Raw genomic sequence first — 26,382 nt, 5'->3', positions numbered from 1 at the left:
TTGGTAAGGAAACTTAATCTCTTTTACTCGGGACGGGACCTTGAGCGATCTTGGGATTCAGGGAAGAGAGAGGGTTAGAGAAAGTAGTAATTTAATCATAAAATTGATATTTTATTCACAAGTACTTAATGAGACGTTAATACATTCATAGGAATTTACAAGAATTAAAATATAACTTCATGATATCCTTAAAATGTACATGCGAGATAGAGTATGTGTGTGTGTGTGTGTGTGTATATATTAATAAATTTCGCGAGTGTTACAATCGTGCGGAAATCATCAGTTAGGATGGATGGAGGAAACCTAGCCTTAAAATTTTAATTCTGACTGGGTTTTTACAATAATGTTGCGGTTCTAAGATATTTAAATCTACATATATACAGGGTGTAACTGAAAAAGCACCCATGGAGCAAATAGCGTTATTCCTGATTAAAAATCGAGTCGAAAAGTCCTGAACCATTTTTTTCTATAATGCTTAATAAAGCGGTAATTATTGAGTAAAGTTGCGCCAATAAGCACCGACCTTTAGTCTCCTTGTCGAAATTCTTTTTAAGGAAACGCTTTTGACGGAAGAAATATGATTTTTAATGCAAATTAAAGTTTTTCACATTATTACAACGCATAAGAATATTGCACTATAGCGGCATAACATAGCGCCGAAACGGCGGAGCGCTCACGCACACTACCAAACGCGCGGCTCACTGACGTGCGCCCGTTTAAAGGTCGGTGCTTATTGGCGCAACTTTACTCAATAATTACCGCTTTATTAAGATTATAGAAAAAAATGGTTCAGGACTTTTCGACTCGATTTTTAATCAGGAATAACGCTATTTGCTCCGTGGGCGCTTTTTCAGTTACACCCTGTGTATATATACAGGGTGATTCATTTTAAGCTTAACAGGCAAATATTTTGAAAAATATGTGAGATACGAAAAAATATTTCAGACAAAAATTATATAGTTTTAAAGGAGACATAAGATGGTGTCATTAATTTGACCTTAAATAGTTACTTGAAGGTCACGTGAAGGTCGCCCTCAATTTTTTAAATGGAACCACCTATTTTTTATTACATATTCTAGTAGCTTATCTCGAAAGCTTTCCAAAACACTATAATTAAGTTAGTTTTCATTAAGTACTTTCCGAGTTATGAGGCTTGAAATCGTTTCTTAATTTTACATAAACCGTAAAATATCTTGTAAAATATTCATTTTTCGATTACCTCACTTTAATACTTTTATGTACAAAATAATGAGAGGAATTAATTGGTGTAAAGAAAACACATAGTTATATTTTTAAGAAAAAACGTAATTGTTAATTGCAAATTACATATTTTTTCTTCGAAACAACTATGTGTTTTCTTTACACCAATTGATTCCTTTCATTATTTTGTACATAAAAGTATTAAGGTAAGATAATCGAAAAATGAATATTTTACAAGATATTTTACGGTTTATGTAAAATTAAGAAATGATTTCAAGCCTTATAACTCAAAAAGTACTTGAAGGAAAAATATTTTATTATAGTGTTTTGGAAAGCTCTCGAGATAAGCTACAAGAATATGCAATAGAAAATAGGGGGTTCCATTTAAGAAATTGACGGTAACCTTCAAATGACTCTCCAAGGTCAAATCATTGCCATCATCTTATGTCTCCCTTAAAACCATTTAACTTTTGTCTGAAACATTTTTTCGTATCTCGCATATTTTTCAAAATTTGCCTGTTAAGATTAAATGAATCGCCCTGTATATATATATATATATATATATATATATATATATATATATCCACACGGAACAAAAACCTCTAATGGATGTCCACTAGACGTCTACCATGGAGATTCGAAACCTCCATTAGATGTCCATGAAACGTCCCGTAAACATCTACTAGACATCCACAGTTCCGCATTTCATACCTCCATTCGACATCCATTAGACGTATTCATAAATGTCATATGTACGTTATATGGAGTAATTATAGATATTGAATGAAGCGTTCATGGATGTCATATGTACGTTATATGGAGTAATTATAGATATTTTGTGGAGCTCTTATGGATGTCAGATATACGTTATATGGAGTAATTATAGGTATTTTGTCGAGCTTTCATGGATGTCATATGTACGTTATATGGAGTTATATGGTATTGGAACAAATAGATAATGAACGGATCATTTTCGTTTATTGACCGGACATTTACTTGTCCGACTTATAAAATCGATTTAATATCTGAAGTTCCTCTATTGAAACTGTATCAGAAATTAGATCGAAGTAATACTTTTAATTTTATCTGTCGCCTTTTGCAAGCTTTATATAATTCTCATGACTAAAACTCAAGTACGAGAAAAAGCGCACCATAGCGGTAAACGAACGAACTAGCGCGATTACTGATTTTACCGTGAAATTTTACTCCCACTGACTATAATTATTAGTGAGATATAAGATAAAGTAACAAAAAATAATATTTACCAATACTAGGAAAAATAATTAATAAAAATTATTTATGTTAAGAGAAATGTGTACACATCTATCATACATCCATAACCGACGTCTAATGGACATCCATGATGAATTTACAAACGACATCTACCGTGGAGATAATATGGATTTCTATTAGAGATTCATTGAACATCCACCGTGGAGATAGAGGTCACATGGAGGTATGGAGGTTATATGGACCTCCAATGTCATGTTCCGTGTGAGTAGAGACATAGTTGTATGTAGAAACCTGTCATATATCCATAACAGATGTCCAGTAGACATCCATGATGGATTTGTAGATGACATCTACCATGGAGGTAATATGGAGTTCTATTAGAGATATAGTTGTATGTAGAAACCTGTCATATATCCATAACAGATGTCCAATAGACATCCATGATGGATTTGTGGATGACATCTACCATGGAGGTAATATGGATTTCTATTAGAGATATATGTATGTAAAAATCTATCATATATCCATAACAGATATCCAGTAGACATCCATGATGGATTTATAGAAGATATCTACCATGAGAGGTAATATGGACTTCCATTAGAAATCTATTCAATATCCACCATGGACATAGATGTCGTATGGAGTTCTGGAGGTTGTATGGACGTCCAATGGATGTCAAATTTCATGTGGGTATATTTAAGTGAAGTTTTAAGTGAAGTATTACACAGAAAAATTAGTATGACCTTGAATAGCGTTCTCAAGGTCACGTAAAGATAACCTAGAAATTTTTAATGGGTATCCTCAGTTTTTATTGCATATTATTGTAGCTTATCCCGAGGACTTTCCAAAACAGTATAATGAAATACGTTTTTGTTAGGTACTTTTTGAGTTATGAGGCTTGAAAGTTACAGTACCGCCGGCGTGACCTTAAGAACGCTATTAAAGGTCATACTAATTTTTCTGTGTAATGCCTCATTTAAAATACAATTTTTGTATAAAACGTTTTTCTCGAAAATGCGTACTTTTCGAAATATTAAGGGATTTCAACACTTTTTATGCACCCCTATAAAGCGCTGTATTTTCTAAACCATAGCGAATACGAAAAATATTTATTTACATTATGTATTCTACTCATGTTCCTCTTTCACCTCCTATTTGATTTACTTACCTTTCCAGACACCCTGTATATTGTATCTGTGTACAAAAGAGGAGGGAATATGGCATTAGGGATTTTCGAATTAAACAGTAGAAAGAAAAAATGGTAATAAAAAAATAATTTAGCAAATAGAGCCTGCTGGGTTTTCGTGATTATTTTGGCGGTTCTTCAGGATCTACGAGGTAGATAGTGGGACTCTTCCTCAAGGTCGAGGAGATCTCTTGTGAAGTTTTCGAGAGCCTCGTTGAGTTCGGATAGTATAAAAGAAGGAGAGGGAAAATCGGAATCAAGGATAATTATTGATATAGGAGAGGGAGAGAGTTGGAGAGTTACTGGATGGGGAGGAGAGATAGGTTTCCCGAACAGGAGACTGTGGTGAGGTAGGTGAACAAGGATAGGTGAATAGGGGGTCTGGAGAGGAAACAGGTGAATAACTGGGGGTAAGAATAGGAGAAATAGTTAGATAACGTGTCTTGTAAGACGTTCTCTAGATTGTCATTATTTCTTAAATTAATATTTTCTACACTGTCGGGGCTTAAATTATGATTTGTTAACTTGTTATTTTCTATCTTATTATTGTTTAAGGCAGTGCTGTCAATTATTTGCAACTTTCGGCCGGATTTCTTAGTTCACGCCTACCGCTCTCCTCTCACCGCGCGCGCCTTAGCAACCGCGCCGCCGAACGCTCGTAACTAAGGAGCGCGGCGGTAACCTCAGGCACGTGCGCGTCACAAATGTAATGTAGCTATCTAATAACAAAAAATTATATAAAAAATAATATATAAAAAATTATATAAATAATAATAATAAAATTATATAAAAAATAATATATAAAAATTATATAAATAAATTATTGTTGCGGATTCCGTATAATAAAATTAAAGTTCGGCAATCTGGGGAGACCCCGTCGCGAAACAACAACGAAAAACCCTGACACCCATTGTCGAGCGATAATCTTGCAACGTTTACGTACCAACCGATTCTTTGTTTGATATTCAAAACAAGCAAAAACAGTCGGATCCTCGCTCGAAAATAAAATCACGCGATTCCACGTAACGCGAGAGGATTGGTTCTTCGAAATCACCTGTTTTCACAGAACAGCGAACACAGGGAAGAAAGCCTCTCCCGTGCGTCCAGACGACTGAAAGATCGCACTCGAGTAAGACATTCGTGACTAGTCAATTCGGTTCTCGTTTTAAACGGACTCACTAAAATACGCGAGCATTTCTGTGAGCGTTTCAATACTTCGCATCACAACGCGATTTTCTGTCTTATCATTGGCGAGTCTCGTTCGCTTATCGTGCAGCTTGCAAGTTTCGTGTGCATCCGCGAAAGCCCGAGACCCTCTCGCGAAATCAAGGTGCTTCGCCCTCCGCAACCAGCTCTCTCTCGCGCTCTCACGCATCAGCTGAGCGGCTCGGTGCGACTATCGCTCTTTCTCTACCATAGTGCGCTCTCGCCCGCACTCACGTACGGAGCTGTCGGGCCGAGAGACTCTCTTCGCGCTTCTCTGCGCTGAACAATTATTTAAGTAAATTCGGGTGTACAACAGTTCGTTGAGTGAAATAAACATTAAATTTTATGTGTGCAAAACATTCAACGACCATTGACTTCTATTCCTCGATTGATCATTGCTCCTCTTTCCGTATATCCCTTGTTTCGACGTGTCTTTCGACGCGTGTCCCGGCATTCTAAATTTCAAGCGTTATTTAACGTTCTCGAAACAAATTTTGGTCCTTCGAGCCGGATCGGTGCAAGGTGGTATTAAAGAACAATCTCTAGTGAATTTAAAATCGCAGTGACTTTCAATCCCAGTGACTATCAATCTCAGCGTGATCCTCAATCTCACAGTGACTCTTAGCAGAGAATCTCTTGCGCTAATAATCTTACATCGTTCAAAATGAGCGAAGCATTAGCGAAGCAAGATGCGCTTCTGCGCATGGTGTCTCGAGCTCTCGAGAACTTTAAGAAGGTCGGACGCCTCAACTACACACCAGCTAAGATTCGATCAAGGATATCATCCCTGAAAGACCAGTGGAGCCAGTGCATCCAAGGCCACGCAGCTCTCCTGCACATCTTCCCTGAGGCGAAACGAGCAAACCTCGACTACTTCCAGGAGGATCAACTGGACGAGCATGAGGAGATCTACCAAACAACGCTGAATTTCATGACAGAGTGGTTGGAGGAACTGGAACCCCCTGTGAGTCCGAACCGATCTATTCCGCCCGAACATTCATTTTCGCGATCAGAATCAGCATTGTCATTAAGACATTTGCCGCCGATCAAATTGCCTCCGTTCTCAGGTAATTTCGCAGAATGGGAGAGCTTTCGAGATAGATTCACCGCGCTAATCATTGAAAATAAAGATCTTTCCGATTTTTCGCGAATGCATTTTCTCGCATCGAGCTTGACCGGATCCGCTCGTGAAGTCATTTCTAATATCTCCATTACCGCGGATAATTTTTCCGTCGCATGGAAAGCGCTCAAAGCTCGGTTCGAGAATAAGAAAAAACTTATCGATCTTCATATCGCTGCATTATATAACTTGCCTCCCATGTCGCGGGAATCGGCCGTCAACTTACATTCGCTGCGCGATACGGCCGACAAATCCATTTCGGCGCTGAAGTGTCTTGGGCGATCAACGGAAGAAATTCTTAGCGATATTCTCGTTTATTTCATCGTTCAAAAACTTGATCCGTCCACTCGCCGAGCGTGGAAGTTAAAATGCTGTACGGAATCATCTCCTCTCTCATTTGACGATCTTAGCACTTTTATCTCGTCGCGCGCTATCACACTTGATGAATTAGCTCCGCTTAATTCAAAATCGACTAGAAGCGTTAAGGTTAATAACGCGACCAACTTCTTCACGACTTTCGCGACGACTTCAGCACCGAATTGTCCATTATGTAAGAAGCAACATTATTTTAGTAAATGCGCACAATTTTTGAATAAGAGTCCGAGTCAACGGCGCGAACTTGTAAAACAATCAAAACGATGTTTTAATTGTCTAAGCCTTTCTATGTACAAAGGAATGGTGTGCAAACGAACGGTACGCAACTGAACGGTGTGCAAACGAACGGTGTGCAACTGAACGGTGTGCAAATAAACAGTGCGTTTATTTCTGTGTCCAAATGAACGGTGTGAACTTAAACGGTGCGCAACTGAACGGTGCCTAATTGAACCGTGTGCAAAGTTTTGTGTCTAATTGTAACGTGTTCATTTGCAACGTGTCCAATTGTACTGTGTCCAAGTGCACCGTCCACGACGGATCTCCTTACCTTTATTCAAACAACCACTATTACTCTCAGACTATTAATCCTAGGAAAAAGCATAATCCTCGAAATCCGAGCCCCTGGTGGAATGATGAGTGTAATGCACTTTTAATAGAACGTAAAAAAGCCTTGGAAAAATTTAAATCACAAAAAACTAGAGAAAATTTCCTAGGCCGGTATTCATAGTCGATTCTTATTTTGAAGATCGTCTTAAGTTTTATCTTAAGATGTGTTCTAAATTCATAGTTAAAACTTAAGGCAATACTTAAGCAAAATCTTAAAGCATGACTTATCGAAGATGATCTTATTTCAGAATTTCTTAATATGATTCATAAACATTTCTCATTTCATATAAGCATAAACTTAAGGTTATTTTATTGTTACTGAATTCATAGTCGTTAAAGTATATCTTATATGGTATATAAGTAGTCAAATAAGACGATCTTCATCAAGTCATGTCAGAAGTGGACTTAAGTAAATCTTCTTTGTTGTACGTGTAAAAATCAGCATTTTTTAGTGAGAATAGAATGGAAATAGAAGATAGAAATATTGATATATATGAAATCGTGGAAGAAATTGATTCTACCGATGATGAGATACCGATGTGCGTGCACCAAAAAGATATATTAGAGATTGGATTGATCCGTTTCAGTTTTATAGTAATAAAGAATTTAAAAGACGGTTTAGGTTTAATAAAAATACTGTAATATATGGAATTTTACCTAAAATTGAAGAGGGACTTGCATGTATCAATAATCAAGGCCTTCCTATACTTCCAGTACTTCAATTATTAATTTGTCTACGGTTCTATGCCACAGGTAGTTTTCAGGTTAGTAAAATATATAATTATGTGTAATAAGATATTTTTGATGTATACAATATATATTAAGTAAAATAATTATAACATAATGTCATAATTATCTGCGAGAATTTAAAAATTTTTTTATAAAAATGTAATATTGTAATATTTTTGTAGCAAGTTATTGGAGATACAATAATCGTCTCACAGCCAACTATATCAAGAATAGTATTTCGAGTATCTGTGCATTTAGCAAGAATCTTCAATAAATTTATAAAGATGCCTTGTACACCAGATGCTGTAAGAGAAAATCAAAGACTTTTTAGAGATATAGGACATAATAGAGGCATCGGTTTATCTGGCATTGATGGAGCTATAGATTGCACACATATACGTTTAGTCAGTACCAGATTCCATAATATTGAGGAAATTTATAGAAATCGAAAAGGATATTTGTCATTAAATGTGCAGGTACGCATACTCTATGGCCCATATTCTGAGTCCTCTTTTATCGATAAAAGTGATTTTTTTATAAAATATATTAAAAAATTATCGATTTTAATATCTGATTATATGTATGTATTTATGCAGGCTGTTGTTGGACCTAGAACGGAATTTCTAGACATTGTTCCAGAATGGCCTGGTGGCCAACACGACAGTAGAATTTTCCAAAATTCTAGAATATATATGAGATATGTCCAACGTCAATTATCAGGTACTCTGGTAGGAGATGCTGGATATCCGTGCTTACCATTCCTTTTAATTCCTATTCAGAATCCACAAACAGATGAAGAAATCACGTAAGTATTAAAATCTTTAATTTTGCTACATTTTTATTTTATTTTCTCTAACAGCACACATATCCGAAGAATGTCTGGAGGACATCCATAGAATATCCATATATTCTATGAATGTTCTCTGGACATCTTTTGGACATTGTGTGCTGTTAGGATTACTTTTTATAATAACCTATGAAAAATATATTTTCTCTATTACAGTTACAATATAGTTCACAGAAGAACACGTCAGATTGTCGAAAGGACATTCGGAATTTGGAAGCGCAGGTTTCCATGTCTGTCTAGAGGGCTAACTAACAAATTGATTTGTTCAACCACAATTGTAGTCGCTTGTGCTGTGCTACATAATCTTTCACTAATTTTTAATGATGTATTACCAGAAGATGAAGAAGAAGAACAAGATAATGAAATGGAAGTGCCAGTTGAGGAACCACATTGGCAACCGGGCGAGGGTTTTGCAGTACGAGCAGCACTAATTGAAAGACTATTTAGATGAAAAGAAATGTCCTTTTTATTGTCTTTGCAACAATATAATATTTTAATATAACAATATATTTTTGTAATTTTTCAAATAAATTATTTAATACAAAGAAACCCATATAATGCACTTGTGACATCTTTTAATTAAAGCAAAAATAAACAATTGCACTTTTATAATAATATTATTAATACTTAAAATTAACTCATTTTTAAAGCAAAATATTCAAACAAATTGAAAAGAAACATTTTTTAAATAAGTTTTAATATGTAACATTTACCCTCTCTCCATATGTCTATTTCTCTCTCTCCATATATAATTATATATGCAGTGTTAGCAAAGTACGATATTCTTTATGCATTAATATTCGTGAATGGAAAAAGGTAAATTATATGAACCTTGACCTCTTGTTAATTTTCCTTTATCTCAACTTGTGTCTTACGTGAAAAAGTACAAAAGAACGTATCGGATCTAACATCTATAGTAGATATATCGATAACAGTAATGTCGCCATCTACACTTTATATTGACTACATCTTAACGATCTTTTATCATTCTATCATTGCAGGGTGCATCAAACATCTATCAAATCCCCCACTTTGATCACTCTGCAATTTGTCGCAATCCTAACTTTTCAACATGCTTATTCATTATAATATGAGATAATTGTTTTGTAAATATATCCGCTACATTTTCATTAGATGAAATATATTTTATATCAATTAAACCATTCTCATGCATCTCTCTAGTAATATGATATGCAATATCGATATGCTTAGTGCGCGATCTTTCTATTTTATTTCTCGTAAAATCAATCGCTGATTTATTATCACATCTAATAATATATGGCTTACAAGGCATATCTATACCTATTTCCTGTGTTAATTCATTAAACATCATGTTTAACCATATGATTTCCTTTACAGCTATTTCTAACGCAACATATTCAGCCTCCATAGTTGATGTTGAAATTGATCTTTGTTTATTAGATTTCCATATTATTGGATTTCCGTTTAGAAATACTACCATACCACTATAAGAATGTCTATCATCTGTATCTGACGCCCAATCTGCGTCACTAAAAACCTCTAACTCATTCGTATCGCAACTATACACTAAGCTAACATCTTTCGTTGCAGCTAAATATCTCAATACTCTCTTAGCTTGTAACCAATGTGTTCTCCCGGGATTAGAACTAAATTGTGACAATTTTGTTACCGCATACAATATATCTGGCCGCGTTGCCAACGCTACATACATTAGTGATCCAATTAACTGTTTGTATGGTACACTATTTATTTCGTCCTTTTCAACATCGCTCTGTGGACCGTCACATTTTGATAACTTTATCCCTGGTTCGATCGGTGTTTTACACGTTTTACAATCATTCATTCCGTATTCGTTTAATAATTTATTTAAATATAGTGTTTGTGATAATTTTACTTTTTTATTTTCTTCATATTCAATAGTTATACCTAATAAATATGATACTCTACCCAAATCTCTTATTTCGTATTCTGACGCAAGTAATGACTTAGCTTCGTTTATTTTGTCAATTGATGGAGCAAACAATATGATATCATCTACATATAATGTAAGAATAAGATTATTATCGTAAATATAAACACAATTACTTGCTTGCAATCTTCTAAATCCATGTTTTATTAAAAATTTATCAATCGTATTATTCCAGTTATGCCCTGATTGCTTTAAACCGTATATTGGTTTTAAAAGTTTTGCTACTTTTATATCATAGTCTTTATGTCCTGGCGGTAATCTCATGTAAATTTCTTCCTTAAGGTTTCCGTAGAGGTATGCACATTTCACATCTAAATGATGTATCTTCCAATTATTAGATATTGATATAACTATTAACAATCTAATTAACGAAATATTTGCAACGGGTGCGTATGATTCTGAATAATCTATATCCTTCTTTTGAGAAAAACCTTGTGCAACTACTCTAGCTTTATATCTTTCTATTTTCCCTGTCGAATCTGTTTTAACTTTATACACCCATTTACTTCCGATACAATTAACATTATCCGGTTTATTTAATATTTCCCACGTATTTCTATTATTCAAACTTGTTAATTCTTCATTCATTGCTATTTTCCATTTCTCGGATTGTGGTGAATTTACCGCTTCTTCATACGTTGTTGGTTCAACTATTTCCGTTAAATTAAATTCTATATTTTTGGGTTTACCTGCACGACCCCACGGATTTTTAATTATTTTCTTCGGTCTACCTACTTTACGTTTTTCTTCTGATATAATTTTATGTGATTTTTTCGATTCTACATTATCATCCGCGTGCTCTTCATACTATTTTCTAATTCCTCATCTTCATCTACAGTATCTATATCTTCTACTTCATCTATATTATCGGCATTAGTAAAAGGAGTTTCAAGTATCTTTTTGCTATAAATATACTCATATCCATAAACATCTTCAACAAACTCTACATGTTTTGTTTGTATTATATCGCGTTTAATCGGATCCCATAATCTATACCCTTTTGTCTGATTGGAATATCCAACAAATATACATTCTTTCCCTCTAGAATCAAGTTTGTGCCTACCCTGTTTAGTAATATGTGCATATGCTAGACAACCGTAAACCTTTAAATGTTTTACGCTCGGTTTATTTCCCGTCCAAATGCTTTCTGGAATGTCATTGACGAACGAATGTATGACTCTATTTTTAATGTAACATGCTGTTACGATTGCTTCAGCCCAAAATCTTTCAGGTAATTCAGCATTTTTAAGCATTGCGCGTACTAGATCTAACAATGTCCTATTAATTCGTTCTGCAATTCCGTTCATTTGTGGTGTATCTACGTTTGTTCATGCTTTATTCCCATTTCATGAAACATTTGTTTAAGAACTTTATTACAATACTCTAATCCATTATCACTTCTAAATCTTTTTACTTTTCTATCTGTCTCTCTTTCTACCCTAGCTATATATTTTTGGACATATTTAGTTACTTCATCTTTACTGTGTAAACAATATACTGTTACTTTTCTGGAATAATCGTCAGTAAATGTTAAAAAATATTTTGCTCCACCAATTGATTTAATTGGCATAGGGCCACACAAATCAGAATGAATTAACTCTAAGACATTTTTCGTTTGTCTACTGCCTAATTCTTTACAAGGTGCTTTGGTAGATTTACTAACGCTACAACTATTACAATGCATGTCATTTATATTTATACTATCTAAGCCTCTGACTAAGTTTCCTTTTGATAATTCTTGTATAGTCTTCATGTTTACATGGCAGAATCTTTGGTGCCATTTTTCGCAATCTGTTAACTTATTAGTATATGTAATGTATGTCTCGCTTTGATCTATACTATTTATATTCTTTACAACTTTCGCTTTAACAATATATAAACCATTTTTACATAAAGCTTCCCCCACTATCATCTTATTCTCTTTGTCTTGAATTTTAAGTTTTCCGTTATCTATCAAGAGTCTTTTGCGTTTCTTCTCTATTTGCGAAACTGACAATAAATTACGTCTTACATTGGGAACGTGATATACATTAAGTAACGTTAAGTTGAATCTTTTATTACCGACAAAAGTTCGTATTCTTATATTACCTACACCTACAGCCTTTAAAGTGTCGCTTGATTTACTATCTGCTGAATAAATTGTTTCATTAGCTATTGGTTTATATTTTTCGAACCACTCCCTATGTTTACAAACGTGATGAGTCGCACCGCTATCTATAAACCACGAATCATCTAACTGAGTATTATTTAATTCTAATAACAGCACACTATTGTTCTTACGTGTATTAGACGTCCAACGCTTCTTATTTCCCTTCGCATTAAATGATTTTGAATTGCAACTGTTCGCTAAATGCCCTATCTTATTACATTTAAAGCATTTTCTTTTTTCTTCCTTATTGTGTTCCTTACTGTGTATTTGATATGCCTCCTTTGGTTGTTCTTCAGTCTGTCCTCCTTCCTTCAGGGTTCGACGTTCATATTCGTTCATGAGTATCTCTTTGATTTCGGTTGATTTGAACTTTTCATCATCCAGATTTGCAAGCGCCATTACTATTCTATCATATCCATCCGGAAGACCTGATAACATAGCGTATGCTAAATCATCATCTCTAAATTCATATCCTACCTCTTTAAGACTGTCACTGCATGTCTTCAGTCTTGCCAAATATGAATTCATCGTTTCGTTAGATTTTAATTTTATGGACAACATCTGCTTCTTTAATTGTAAAATTCTTGCTCGCGATTTTGGTTCAAAAATCCTCTGTAATGCCTCCCATGCATCAGATGCCTTTTCGCAATCCAGGATATGTATTTGATGTTCAGGTTCGACGCCGAGAGCAATTGTTGCCAGAGCTTTATTCTCCTTGATCTTAAAACGTTCTTCTTCCTCTCGTGTGTGATTTTCCGACAAAACAGCTTCGCCGGTTACGTGCTGCCATAATTCTCTTTGAACCAGTGTCATTTTCATGTTAAATTTCCATGATCGATAATTCGCACCGTTTAATTTGTCAATGCGGTCAACAATTTGTAGGGACGACGAGGCCATTTTTATATGTATATGTGTGTACTTTTACCTCAAATCGAAATTTTAATGCTTCGAGAACCTTCCAAAATGTTAGGTTATCCACTCTCTTTTTTTCGATCAAATTAACTATCTGCGTATTCACCCGACCTGGGCCCATAACCTTGTTATCAAAGTACGATATTCTTTATGCATTAATATTCGTGAATATTAATGCATAAAGAATATCGTACTTTGGAAAAAGGTAAATTATATGAACCTTGATCTCTTGTTAATTTTTCTTTATCTCAACTTGTGTCTTACGTGAAAAAGTACAAAAGAACGTATCGGATCTAACGTCTATAGTAGATATATCGATAACAGTAATGTCGCCATCTACACTTTATATTGACTACATCTTAACGATCTTTTATCATTCTATCATTGCAGGGTGCATCAAACATCTATCATGCAGTCTCACATTTTATATATATATATATACATATATATATATATATATATATATATATATATATATATATATAATAAATATATTTACTTTTATATATTATATATTTCTATTATGTTATAAATAACTTATATTTTAATCTTTGCACTTTTTGTAATCTTCAAACTTTTCTTAAATCTATTTTTCTTTTTCCTTTTGCAACTGCAACTCAGCTAGTTCAACTTTTGCAATTGCTGTTCGGATTTCTAGAATATGCAACTCCTCATAAAAATTTTCTTTCATTACTGCCAGTTCTTTTTCGTGAGCTTTTCGTATATCTGCTATTTCCTTCTCGTTTTCCATAATCCGCTTTATTCTTTCAATTTTAATCAAATCTTCATTTCTAACTAAATTTTCCTTGTTTTTTTCTATTTTTGTTATTTTACTAGCTTGCGTACAAGTAGTGTCTTGTTTCAAAATTTTTTTTCTTTTTACAAAAAGCACTGGAAATACAATAATATTTAGTTATTCAATCGACATAAGAAAATATCTAACATTGTTCATATTACTTTTATTAATATTTTGATTTTCTTTGTCCATTGTTTCTTCAATCGTTATTTCATCTAAAAATCATTAATAATTAATATATTTTAACAAGTAACATATTACTTTTCAAACATGCATATATATATATTTTTTGTATATAGTTATATAATCTAATTAATAAATAAACAATAATAACATTAATACAATTTAAAATAATTTTTCTGTATTTTTTACATATAATATGTATACTTGTATATATATTTTACTTTTAATTTATTCTAATGTAATATACCTTTTTCTACTTCGTCCATTATATTATTATTGCTATCATCATTATGACTTTCACATAACATAGTCGTCGCCTCATTATCATCTAAGGAAATACTTATAATATGTTCTGCTTTCTCTGAAACAAAAAGCATATATAAATCTGTGATATATGTATATAATAAATTTGTTAAATTTTAACAGTTAAATAATCTTTAGTACGTATGATTATTTCATGTCAGTAAAAATTTTATACAGGGTGACCCATTTTAACTTAGGCAGCCAAATAACTCGAAAAATAAGCAAGATAGAGAAAAATGTTTTAGACAAAAGTTGTATGGTTTCGAGGGGGCCATAAGATGGTATCATTGGTTTGACCTTGAAGAGTCATTTGAAGGTCACGTGAAGGTCACTTCAATTTTTTTAAATGGAATACCCTATATATTTTTGTACATTCTTGTAGCTCATCTCGAGAGCTTTCCAAAACACTATAATTAAGTACCTTTCCGTTAAGTACTTTTTGAGTTATGATGCTTGAAATAATTTCTTAATTTTACATAAACCGTAAAATATCTTGTAAAATATTCATTTTTCGATTATCTTACCTTAATACTTTTATGTACAAAATAATGAGAGGAATCAATTGGTGTAAAGAAAACACATAGTTGTTTTTAAGAAAAAATATGGAATTGTTAATTGCAAATTACATATTTTTTCTTCGAAACAACTATGTGTTTTCTTTACACCAATTGATTCCTCTCATTATTTTGTACATAAAACTATTAAGGTAAGGTAATCGAAAAATGAATATTTTACAAGATATTTTACGGTTTATGTAAAATTAAGAAATTATTTCAAGCCTCATAACTCAAAAAGTACTTAACGAAAATGTACTTAATTATAGTGTTTTGGAAAGCTCTCGAGATGAGCTACAAGAATGTACAAAAATATATAGGATGTTCCATTTAAAAAAATTGAAGTGACCTTCACGTGACCTTCAAATGACTCTTCAAGGTCAAACCAATGATACCATCTTATGGCCCCCTCGAAACCATACAACTTTTGTCTAAAACATTTTTCTCTATCTTGCTTATTTTTCGAGTTATTTTGCTGCCTAAGTTAAAATGGGTCACCCTGTATATGTATATATATACACATATGTGTGTACTTTTGTTACAAATATATTATTTATATATATCTTTATAAATATTTGTTTAAAATTATTTACCATTTATTTTGTTTTCTTCCATATTTGATGTAAAAAGAACAGGAGCTGTTTGCATAATGTGTGGTGCTATTATGGCTATATCGGGAAAAATATTTGTCTCTGGAAGTGGTGGACCGCCACCAGTGGCTAGACAAGCTTGTTTTTCTTTCGTTAATATATCTCTTTGTGTCTGTTTTAAATTTGCCCATAATTTTTTTAGTTGTTGAACTGTACGCTGTAATCAGAAAACATTTATACGCATTACTATATATGTATCTTAAGTACATATATATACACACACATACAATTTTAAAATAATTTTTTTTTTATACTTACCTCTTGCGCAATCATTGTACATTCATTGTATCGCTTACAAATTTCAGACCATGCAATTTCTTTATTATAAAGTGTTGAAGAATCACTTTTTTTAACCTCAATAACATGTTTAAACTCTTTTAATATTTCTAAAAAAATTTTTTTTTCTACAGACGTATAGTGTTTATTTTTCGACATTTTTGAAGTTTTATCAATGGTTCTTGTTAAAAAATAAAATTTATTTTATAAAGAAACGAGATATTTCAACGAAAGAAAAGCACCATTGATAATTTATATCATGATGATCCACTTTACTTGTGAAAAAAAAAATCATTTGATTGGTTGTTCTAACAGAAATAATACGGAAATAGTCGAATAATCAATAAGTATTAACTTAAGTACATCTTCGCGAAGAATATCTTAAATAGAATAAGAATTTCTTAAATAAGAACTTCTTCGCTAAGATTATCTTAATTCATGTCTATGAATTCTATTAATCTTGAGACAGCCTTTATTGAATAAGAAGATCTTGGTCAAGTCGATCCTAAGTATCATCTTGAGCTTCGACTATGAATACGGGCCCTAGTGTATAAAAGAGAAATAGCAAGAACTAGAATTGAACTTAAAAATATTAAAGAAGAAAGTTTCAGGACGTTTTGTGAGAATCTAAGAAAGGATTTTAATCCAACATATGTCTAGAATAAGATCAAAGCTTTTAAAAATAGAGCTAATTACTCAGAGACAAAAATAAATATAATATAGAAGCGATACATTGTATACATAATCATATCTCCTCCCTCTTTCCACTAGGTGCCCCCTCTGCCCCCTTTCAACTTCCCCAGCAGGGATTTGACGCATCTTTGGATCTTCCTTCTAATCAAATAGAAATAGATTTTGTTATACACCATTTAAGAAAGAAATCCAGTCCTGATTTAGATGGCATTGATTATAAAATCATCTCAGCTCTTCCAACCAATGCCAGAACCCTACTTCTAACTATATATAACAAAATTTTTACTTCACATGTCTTTCCAGAGGAATGGAAAAAGTTTCTTGTTTTTTTCATCCTTAAACAAGGAGAAAATCTCAAATTTCGCTCCATTTTCCTAGCTTCATGCTTATGTAAAGTTTTCGAAAGAATGATTGGTAATAGACAGAGTTGGTTTTTTGAATATCATAATCTCCTTCCCAAATCACAGTTCGGTTTCAGACGCAGCAAAGGATACCTAGACAATCTAGCTATTTTACAATCCAACATTTTACTATCTTTTCAAAAAAATCAATCATTACTGGCTTTCTTTTTAGATATTAAAGGTGCTTACGATAATGTGATTCCGGACATCCTTCAAAAATTAGTAAAGTGTGGTATACCACCGAATATTCTTGCTTTCATTAGAAATTCCATCTACCAAAGACAGGTACACTGCAGATATGAGGATATAGATGAGATACTATGAGCATACAAGGGCAGCGTCTTAAGCCTCTTTCTACAATATTTACGTATCGGAACTCGAAAATAGCTGACTCGGGCTGCCAAATAATCCAATACGCAGACGACATTGCGCTGTTCTCTTCATCTAATGATTTAAATCATAGCAAGTGCATTCTTGAAAAATCTGTAAATAAAATCTCGGAATCTTTACTACATCTCGGTTTAGAACTCTCGGCAGAAAAAGCCAAGCTCTGTAAATTTATCAAACGTCGTACTCCCGTAGATAGGTCGGCTCTATCTATTAAGATTAAAAACGCTAACCAGCAGACAGAGGACCTCCCGGATCAACCGACAGCCCGGCGTATTTTCAATCAAATAGTAAGTCTTTGTTACTAATCTTTCATTTTCACTTTCTTATTTTTCCCTTCTCCTTCCTATTCATTCTAATCGATTTCCTAGTGCAACCTGTGTCAAAGAAATCGATCAAAGTCGAGGCGAAGCGACTTCGCTGTCGTCGCAATCGCCGAACGCGCAACTTACTGACTCGGACTGTGGCTGACCCGTAGTAGTGATATAAGGAGAGTTCTAATTCTGGTCCTCTCAGGGGGGGTGAGGCGCGAGAGAATCCGGCGTGCGGGGGAGTGACGTCACGCGCGGGGAGGGGGAACCGATAGACGGGGGTCGGCGAGGTGGAGGGGGTCCGCGTGGGCCCGCGATGCGGCCGCGTGGGAAAAGGACGGCGCGATGCGTGCGAGAAGGACAGTGCGAAGGTGCGAGAAGGATGGCGCGATGCGTGGGACAAGGACAGTGCGAAGGTGGGAGAAGGACGGCGCGAGGTACAGCGTCAGCGTGTGACAAGGACAGTGCGAAAGTGCGAGAAGGAAGACGCAAGACGATGCACAGTGATGCCAGAAATGAGCCCCTGCACGCTCGGCACGGTCGCGCACGCAAAGAAAGGAGGCCGTGTACGTGTGGCGCTCGACGCTCGGCTACCTTCGGGCAGTAGAAGAGTGCCGACGTATAATCTACTGTCTCCTTTTCTCTCGAGCTGTAGCTATAGCTAACGCCTCGAGAATCCTATGTTAGCGGTTCGATCTATTTATTAGGTCTCGCGTGAAAACTTGTAAAATTTACGCGTAAAATTAAATAAATCCTTAATCCTGTCAAAAATTAAATAAATTAATTAAATAAATCTCCTAATTACAATTTATTTTGTATATAAAAAAGATATAAACTAATCTGAAAAATAAAGGATAGAAAGAGAATAAATTATAAAAAATCTCCTCTTGACAAATATGTACGTTTTTCTCTTAAGAAATAAATATAATTAATTTTATATATCATGGATTACATATGTAATCACTTGATGAAAATAATATATGTATTTCAAACACATGTATTTATACACAATGGACATTAAAAACAATAGGACTTTATGATTTTATTGAGAAATATCTTATATATTTAAAAGGGGAATGTCTTATTTAAAATAATTTAAAAAATACATTTTTATAACTTCAATTGTATAAATACATATTTATAATAAGTCTATATTTTTTATTTCTATAATAGAACAATTTTAAAATTAACTCTTTTGTTATTTTTTATTTTTTTTTTTTAATGAGAAATGAGTATGCCGATCTAATGTTATTTAATATATACCAGGAGGAAATCGACCGGATTTTGCAAATCGCGTGTGTGTGTGTGTGTGTGTATACATACACACACATACACACAACTTGCATATATACATATATATGCTAGCATATGAATATTTAGATTTAATTTTTATTTGGTTCATGTAAATTGATTTAATGCATTTTTGTGCAAAATCTAATGATACTTAAGCATTAGTTTTTATACTTTTTCAAAATGAAAGTGTAGACCGATTTTTCTTCCGAATACGATTTTTTTAAATACATAAAAACGCGTACATGAAACGTAGTGACGACTATAGACTTACTTTTTCTTTCTGTCTTATTTCTTTCATATTGTTGCGTCCGCGGGCTTCGATATCGAAGACGCGCACTAAAGAACGGCTGTCGCGGATCGCGTTAAATGACAAGACACTTTTGAGGATAACAAGGAACTTTAATCAGGAACACAGAACACACACGAACAACAGATTAACACAACGGATAAATAATATAATAACGGCTCTTAAACGAAAACGCGTCCGTATAGCTTGACGGCTATTCTCCGACTCAGCTGACTATCGTTGTTTATAAACAATCTTCTTGTCAACGGGATCCGGACAACGGCAGGGGCGCGCGTAACAGTGACCCTCCTTTTCAAGATTATCGTCCCGACAATCAGCAAGGGGCTCGATGACATCTTCGTGGACTTCCAGGGACCCCAAACGATATCCTGCTCTCTCTGAGCTGTTGCTCCAGGTTACCGAGCATCGCTCCGACCAGGGCACCAGGACCACTGGGCAGACTCCCAATCGATTCCTTCCAGAGAGTTGGCCAGACCCTCAAGAATCGACTCCAGGGCAGCCTCCCATTCCAATCATCTTCCTCGTGCTCGGCACAAGTCTTTTTTCCCGTCCTTATCTTCCAGTGCCTGTCTTCGGACAAGAGGGGGGTATCCACCGTGGACCCGTCTTAAAAGGATTCCCCAAGTTCCTGCCTCGGCATTCGCCCTCCGGCCCACGGGAAAACAACGGCTCAAAAACCGTAGGCGAGGCAGTCTTCAGGCTCAGCGTTTTACTAGTTTCGTAGGTGTTTTGGTTCAGTCAGCTTCCGCACACTTTTCTAAAGAATAAAATAATTTTACGCAGAAAACAAAGCAATTTAAACTCAATTCCTTAAACTACCGGGCTCCGGACTATTCAACTAGCTCTAACTAACAAGGACTATTTAACATCTTTCGGAAACAGAAGCTAACCTATCCGCGTGCACAATTTTCTTCTTGTGTCTTGGAGATCTTTGAATGCAATAAACTACGTCATTTAACTTCCTCACTATCAAGAAAGGATCTTCCCAATTGCTCTGCAATTTAGGAGCCTTTCCCTTCATTCTTCGAGGATTATAAAACCATACTTTCTCCCCTTCCTGAAAAAGTGTTTGCCTGGCTTTCCGATCGTACCAGGACTTTATTCGCGAAGATTTTATTTTCATTTGCTCTCTAACATTGGAATGGATCCTCTCCAGTTTCTCCTTCAAATTTCTAACAAAACCTCCGACCGACTGAGATCTATTTTCTGGGGGACTTCCTAATAAAAGATCCAGAGGCAGTTTAAGATCTCGGGCAAAGCACAGTTCTGCAGGAGTCACACCAGTAATCTCGTGTTTAGAGGATCTATAGGCTAATAGAACATGGGGACCCAACGATCCCAATCTTTCTGATTCTCAGAAATATACTTTGCCAAATAATTAATAATGGTTTGATGCTGTCGCTCAACCTGTCCATCCGACTGAGGATGTAAAGCAGTTGTTCTCGTCTTCCTAATACCGAGTAGATTCATCAGCTCCGCAAATAATTTGGACTCGAAATTTTTTCCTTGATCCGTATGAACTTCCAAGGGGACCCCGTGTCTAGAGATTACCTGATTAATGAAAACTTCCGCCACCGTTTTTGCCTTAATATTCCTCAAAGGAAAAGCTTCCATCCATTTGGTGAAACAGTCGACGACGACAAGAAGGTATCTATTCCTGGAAGTAGTAGTTGGAAGAGGTTGTAACCTCTCGAATGGGGCCCCAGCGTTATAGATTTGTAATGGCGACTTCTCTTTCCCCAACGGACCTTTTTTGGATACACAAATTTTACAGGTTCTGCACCATTGTACAGGTTCTCCACATCTTGTTTACACGTGAGTAGGTATACAAGGAGAGTTCTAACTCAGGTCCTCTCAGGGGGGGTGAGGCGCGAGGGGATCTCAGCGGCGCGGGGGAATGACGTCACGCAGGATGGAGGGGGTTTTCGGTGGCGCGGGGGAATGACGTCACGCAGGATGGAGGGGGTTTTCGGTGGCGCGGGGGAATGACGTCACGCGGGACGGAGGGGATTTCGTAGGCGCGGGGGCTGCGGGGCGGGGCGGGGGACGCTTGTGTTGGATGTTTTATGACAAGTATAAACAATCATAAACCGATGTCCGATTGATAAACAGCGGTACTTGAAGAGGTTTGGATATTGAATTATTTTCCATATCTTTTTCTAGGAAGAATTGCAACGTATCAGCACCGATGTTTGGCTGCTTTGTACCCTTGCCGCGCGTGTGAGAGAGAACGATAATATCGCGTGCGAAAAGAACGCGTACGAGAGAGAACGATAGCGAGACTTATAATTAATGCGAGAGCACGCAAAGGATTGGAGCGCATGGGAAAGGCGTGTAAATAATTGCAATTTTTTTGAAATATAAATTTATTTAAAAATGTGTATGAGTATTACAAATTTTGTGTGTGTGTGTGTGTGTGTGTGTGTGTGTGTGTGTACTTAATAGTAAAATTATGTAAAATTTAAGAAATTAATAAAATATAGAAATAAAAAAAGAAAGGAAAAAGAAAAAAAAATGAATATAAAATAATGCGGACGGTGCGCCGGGTTGTAAGGGGAGGCAGCTCCTGAAACAGGAAAAACGCTACATTAATTTTATCTTAATTAAAAATAAAAAACTAATTTTATCTTAATAATTAATAACAAAAATTTTAAAAAGAAATATGTACCTTAGCCCCCTGGAACTGCAGAGCCGTGCCAGTATTCCTGTAACCATCTTCTTCTTTTCTCTTCCATTCTTCTTTGCCATTGCCGTATTTTCTCCTCTTCGATTATTCTGTTCTCTTCATATCTTATAACAGATAGTTCGCAGATTTCGTCAGATAGGGACTCCATCCCGAAGAGCAGCCGCAGATTAAAAATGTCGAGATATTTCCATGATCCATTTACATCATTATCTTGGCGACTCTCCGGGGTGTCGCCCCATTCCTCCGCGAGATCGTGTCGCGCGTTCCAGCGCTCCGCCCGCACATTGCGTCGATGCTGTATGTTGATGAACCCGGGAATTTTGACATCATCGGGGTACTATAAAATAATATATTAAAAATACACATACACATACGCACAATTTTTTTTTCACAAAAACACTACCTACCTTCCAGACAAATACCACTTTTAGTATCACAGAAAATAAGAGCTCTACAAAACTCCTCTTCCAAAATGAAAAATTAAAAATAGAATCCATTTTATTTGCAGCGTAAGAAATAATCGCACACACGGTTAAACTCGCTGACGCTCTCCTCTCGGACGATACACGACTGAGATTGAAATCGAATGTTACTCTCCGCTGTAGGAATTATAAAGGTCTCAAAACTGGAAGGGTTACACTAGTGTACGAATATTTTTTACACCCACTGTATATATTAACCATTGTGATCCTTTCATGGTCTTTTTCTACGCTCGGTATAAACAATATGAACAGTATTCCTATGAAGAGAAATAGATCATGGAACCTTCTTCTTATGTTTTCTGTTTATGATACCAATGTTCGACTGCTATGTACCCTTGCCGAGCGTGTGAGAGAGAACAATAAGTGTGCGAAAAGAACGCGTACGAGAGAGAACGATAGCGAGACTTATAATTAATGCGAGAGCACTCAAAGGATTGGAGCGCAAGGGAAAGGCGTGTAAATAATTGCAATTTTTTTGAAATATAAATTTATTTAAAAATGTGTATGAGTATTACAAATTTTGTGTGTGTGTGTGTGTGTGTGTGTGTGTGTGTACTTAATAGTAAAATTATGTAAAATTTAAGAAATTAATAAAATATAGAAATAAAAAAAGAAAAGAAAAAAGAAAAAAAATGAATATAAAATAATGCGGACGGTGCGCCGGGTTGTAAGGGGAGGCAGCTCCTGAAACAGGAAAAACGCTACATTAATTTTATCTTAATTAAAAATAAAAAACTAATTTTATCTTAATAATTAATAACAAAAATTTTAAAAAGAAATATGTACCTTAGCCCCCTGGAACTGCAGAGCCGTGCCAGTATTCCTGTAACCATCTTCTTCTTTTCTCTTCCATTCTTCTTTGCCATTGCCGTATTCTCTCCTCTTCGATTATTCTGTTCTCTTCATATCTTATAACAGATAATTCGCAGATTTCGTCAGATAGGGACTCCATCCCGAAGAGCAGCCGCAGATTAAAAATGTCGAGATATTTCCATGATCCATTTACATCATTATCCTGGCGACTCTCCGGGGTGTCGCCCCATTTCTCCGCGAGATCGTGTCGCGCGTTCCAGCGCTCCGCCCGCACATTGCGTCGATGCTGTATGTTGATGAACCCGGGAATTTTGACATCATCGGGGTACTATAAAATAATATATTAAAAATACACATACACATACGCACAATTTTTTTTTCACAAAAACACTACCTACCTTCCAGACAAATACCACTTTTAGTATCACAGAAAATAAGAGCTCTACAAAACTCCTCTTCCAAAATGAAAAATTAAAAATAGAATCCATTTTATTTGCAGCGTAAGAAATAATCGCACACACGGTTAAACTCGCTGACGCTCTCCTCTCGGACGATACACGACTGAGATTGAAATCGAATGTTACTCTCCGCTGTAGGAATTATAAAGGTCTCAAAACTGGAAGGGTTACACTAGTGTACGAATATTTTTTACACCCACTGTATATATTAACCATTGTGATCCTTTCATGGTCTTTTTCTACGCTCGGTATAAACAATATGAACAGTATTCCTATGAAGAGAAATAGATCATGGAACCTTCTTCTTATGTTTTCTGTTTATGATACCAATGTTCGACTGCTATGTACTGTCACGTCTCAGTGACCAACTTTTCCCCTAGATGCCTCAGTTCCAGAGAAAAGTGCGCTCTCTTTGTTTTCAAGGCAACCTGCTTACACCGGCTATACCTTGGGGATGCCGAGAGCGAGGATCTGACTTATCGATTACGGAAAAATGTAAGGGAGCCGCGAAACTCTATAATTGGATGACTATTGAAATATATATTTGTATATGCAAAGGGTATCTATTAAAATGGGATTTCGATATTTTCTATCAAATCCATTAGCTGATCGATATCGATATTACCTGCGATATATTGATCTATGAATTCCAAGAGTATATCGAGAATTCTCGAGTTTGCTCCTCATCTGTTAGGGCGAAAAAATCTTTATCGTTGCAAGAAGGCTTCATTGGAGAGTCTGTAAGTAACTCTCTATTTCACACTGATTCTCCGGAAGTTGGGATTTTAATTGAGTTATCAGATCTATTGAACTTAATGAAGGGTTTTCAATCGTATCTTTATTTTTTATAATTTCCAAATAGTAATTATAGAAAGAGTCAAATTCTACGTTTGAGGTAACTATTCGAAGAAATTTCTGTGAAGTAAAATTTTCCGGTAAGTAAAAGAGGAATTTAGCCTTAGCCTTTAAAGCGGAGACAAAACTTTCTGGAAGGAAGACCCTTGTTTCTGATTTGACAAGGATACGCTTTGAGTTTAATTCTAATCTCTTGATCCGACGGAATCGAGAAGCGTCACGATATTCACGGGTTATTTTTCCTGCTCTATGTCTTTTTCTTTTGAATTCTGACGATGGGGTTACCATTTAAAGAGATAATATTAATGTTAATATATATTTTTTCTGGTAGGTAGAATATAGTATTGGTTGAGGAAAGTGGTATTTTATTTGCTCTTATTATTATTTTTAACTGAATCAGCGTCAACGCACATTAGCACATAGTACGTTTATTCTTGTAATTTTGTTTTAGCTAAAACGTCAATGAAGGAGTAATTCATAAGGATATGTGGATGTCTCCGGCATGACCGTGGATGCCCGGGGACGATGGAACTTGAGGGCAGAATAAAGTTACGATAGCGGAAATTGCGTATAAGGGTAGGGAACTTAGGATGCTTCCGGCATGACAGTGGATGCCCGGCAGCGACGGAAGAATGGGTGAATGGATAATAAATTCTGTGCACAGCACCGCGAAGATGCTATACCTATGTGTGGAAAGACGTTTTATTCTAGTAGCGACGTTAGAAATTTATGCAAATCCAAATATCGTTGGTATTTCAATGAAGCGTCGATTAAGCGAATTGGTTTAGGATGTCGGATGCCTCCGGCATGACAGTGGATGCCCGGAGACGATGGAAATCTGGTTTTGGGGTAAAAAGTGGTAATGAATTTTTAAGAATAAAAATTGGAGTGTGAGGAGTTCTCCGGCATGGCAGAGGATGCCTGGAGATGAAGGAATCTTCAGAGAAGGGATGCTGCGACGCTCAATTGATGAGGGCGATTTTGGAGTTCTAATTAATTTTTGCTTTGACGCTTATCAGAATAGAATAACAAGTTAAAACAAGTTGCGCTGTAATAAGAGGGAGGAATACTGCCAGCGACGTGCTAGTGCTTGACAGTATGCTTGTTATTTAATCCTCGATGTTTTGTTTCAGGAAATGTCGTGAATGCAAGGAAGGTGAATATTATCGCACGAAGACAAGCATAAAATGGGAAAAATCTGGTACTTACCACTCAGATGTCGATTTCGGTTGGTCTCGATCGCCTTCGTCTAAGCAAGGTCTGGGAATCTCCAAGGATTGACACAGTGAATTTGCACAAGTATAACTTCTTTATTTGAATTTTACTGAACGATATAGCAGATTGATACAAAGTATTAAATTTTAGTTGTAATGAGTTAAAGAATAATAAAGAATAACGGCAAAGTGATCACGACTAA

At 35.5% G+C, this 26,382-nt stretch overlaps 2 protein-coding genes and 2 long non-coding RNA genes across 13 annotated transcripts; 2 read left to right on the top strand and 2 right to left on the bottom strand.

Moving 5' to 3' along the window:
• Positions 1-5,492: 5,492 nt before the first annotated feature.
• LOC145968778 (uncharacterized) lies at positions 5,493-7,510 on the top strand. The gene is made up of 2 exons (XM_083094565.1): positions 5,493-6,321; positions 7,382-7,510. The coding sequence occupies exons 1-2, from the start codon at positions 5,493-5,495 to the stop codon at positions 7,399-7,401; spliced, it is 849 nt and encodes a 282-aa protein (XP_082950691.1). The 3' UTR covers positions 7,402-7,510.
• A 1,833-nt stretch (positions 7,511-9,343) lies between these two features.
• Positions 9,344-18,239, bottom strand: LOC145968777 (uncharacterized). 5 transcript variants are annotated; one of them, XM_083094564.1, is made up of 9 exons: positions 17,948-18,239; positions 17,741-17,856; positions 17,563-17,663; positions 17,259-17,479; positions 16,262-17,113; positions 15,947-16,160; positions 14,744-14,857; positions 14,475-14,528; positions 9,344-14,408 (listed from the first exon to the last, which is right to left on the bottom strand). In XM_083094564.1, exons 5-9 carry the CDS (start codon positions 16,436-16,438, stop codon positions 14,104-14,106), a joined length of 864 nt encoding a protein of 287 aa, XP_082950690.1. In that variant the 5' UTR covers positions 16,439-17,113; positions 17,259-17,479; positions 17,563-17,663; positions 17,741-17,856; positions 17,948-18,239; the 3' UTR covers positions 9,344-14,103. The 5 variants fall into 5 exon arrangements, with proteins under 5 accessions (XP_082950690.1, XP_082950688.1, XP_082950686.1 ...); XM_083094562.1 differs by having other exon boundaries at positions 17,994-18,239; XM_083094560.1 differs by having other exon boundaries at positions 17,741-18,239.
• Positions 18,240-22,080: 3,841 nt separating this feature from the next.
• LOC145968784 (uncharacterized) lies at positions 22,081-24,707 on the bottom strand. Its single transcript, XR_014437854.1, has 3 exons — positions 23,626-24,707; positions 22,340-23,523; positions 22,081-22,237 (listed from the first exon to the last, which is right to left on the bottom strand). It is a non-coding gene; the product is annotated as an uncharacterized LOC145968784 (long non-coding RNA).
• On the top strand, positions 24,459-26,382 carry LOC145968782 (uncharacterized). Of its 6 annotated transcripts, XR_014437852.1 has the most exons (4): positions 24,780-24,850; positions 25,417-25,601; positions 26,099-26,264; positions 26,331-26,382. It is a non-coding gene; the product is annotated as an uncharacterized LOC145968782 (long non-coding RNA). The 6 variants fall into 6 exon arrangements; XR_014437849.1 differs by lacking the exon at positions 24,780-24,850 and adding an exon at positions 24,459-24,605 and having other exon boundaries at positions 26,099-26,382; XR_014437847.1 differs by having other exon boundaries at positions 26,099-26,382.

This window comes from Camponotus vicinus, unplaced genomic scaffold (genome assembly GCF_025532165.1).
Source record: "Camponotus vicinus isolate PSW18456_S1 unplaced genomic scaffold, iyCamVici1.0 SCAF_3, whole genome shotgun sequence".
NCBI classification, from domain to species: Eukaryota; Metazoa; Arthropoda; class Insecta; order Hymenoptera; family Formicidae; genus Camponotus; species Camponotus vicinus.
The sequence above is the reverse complement of the archived record's forward strand: the minus strand, read 5'-3'. Positions and strand labels throughout refer to the sequence as shown.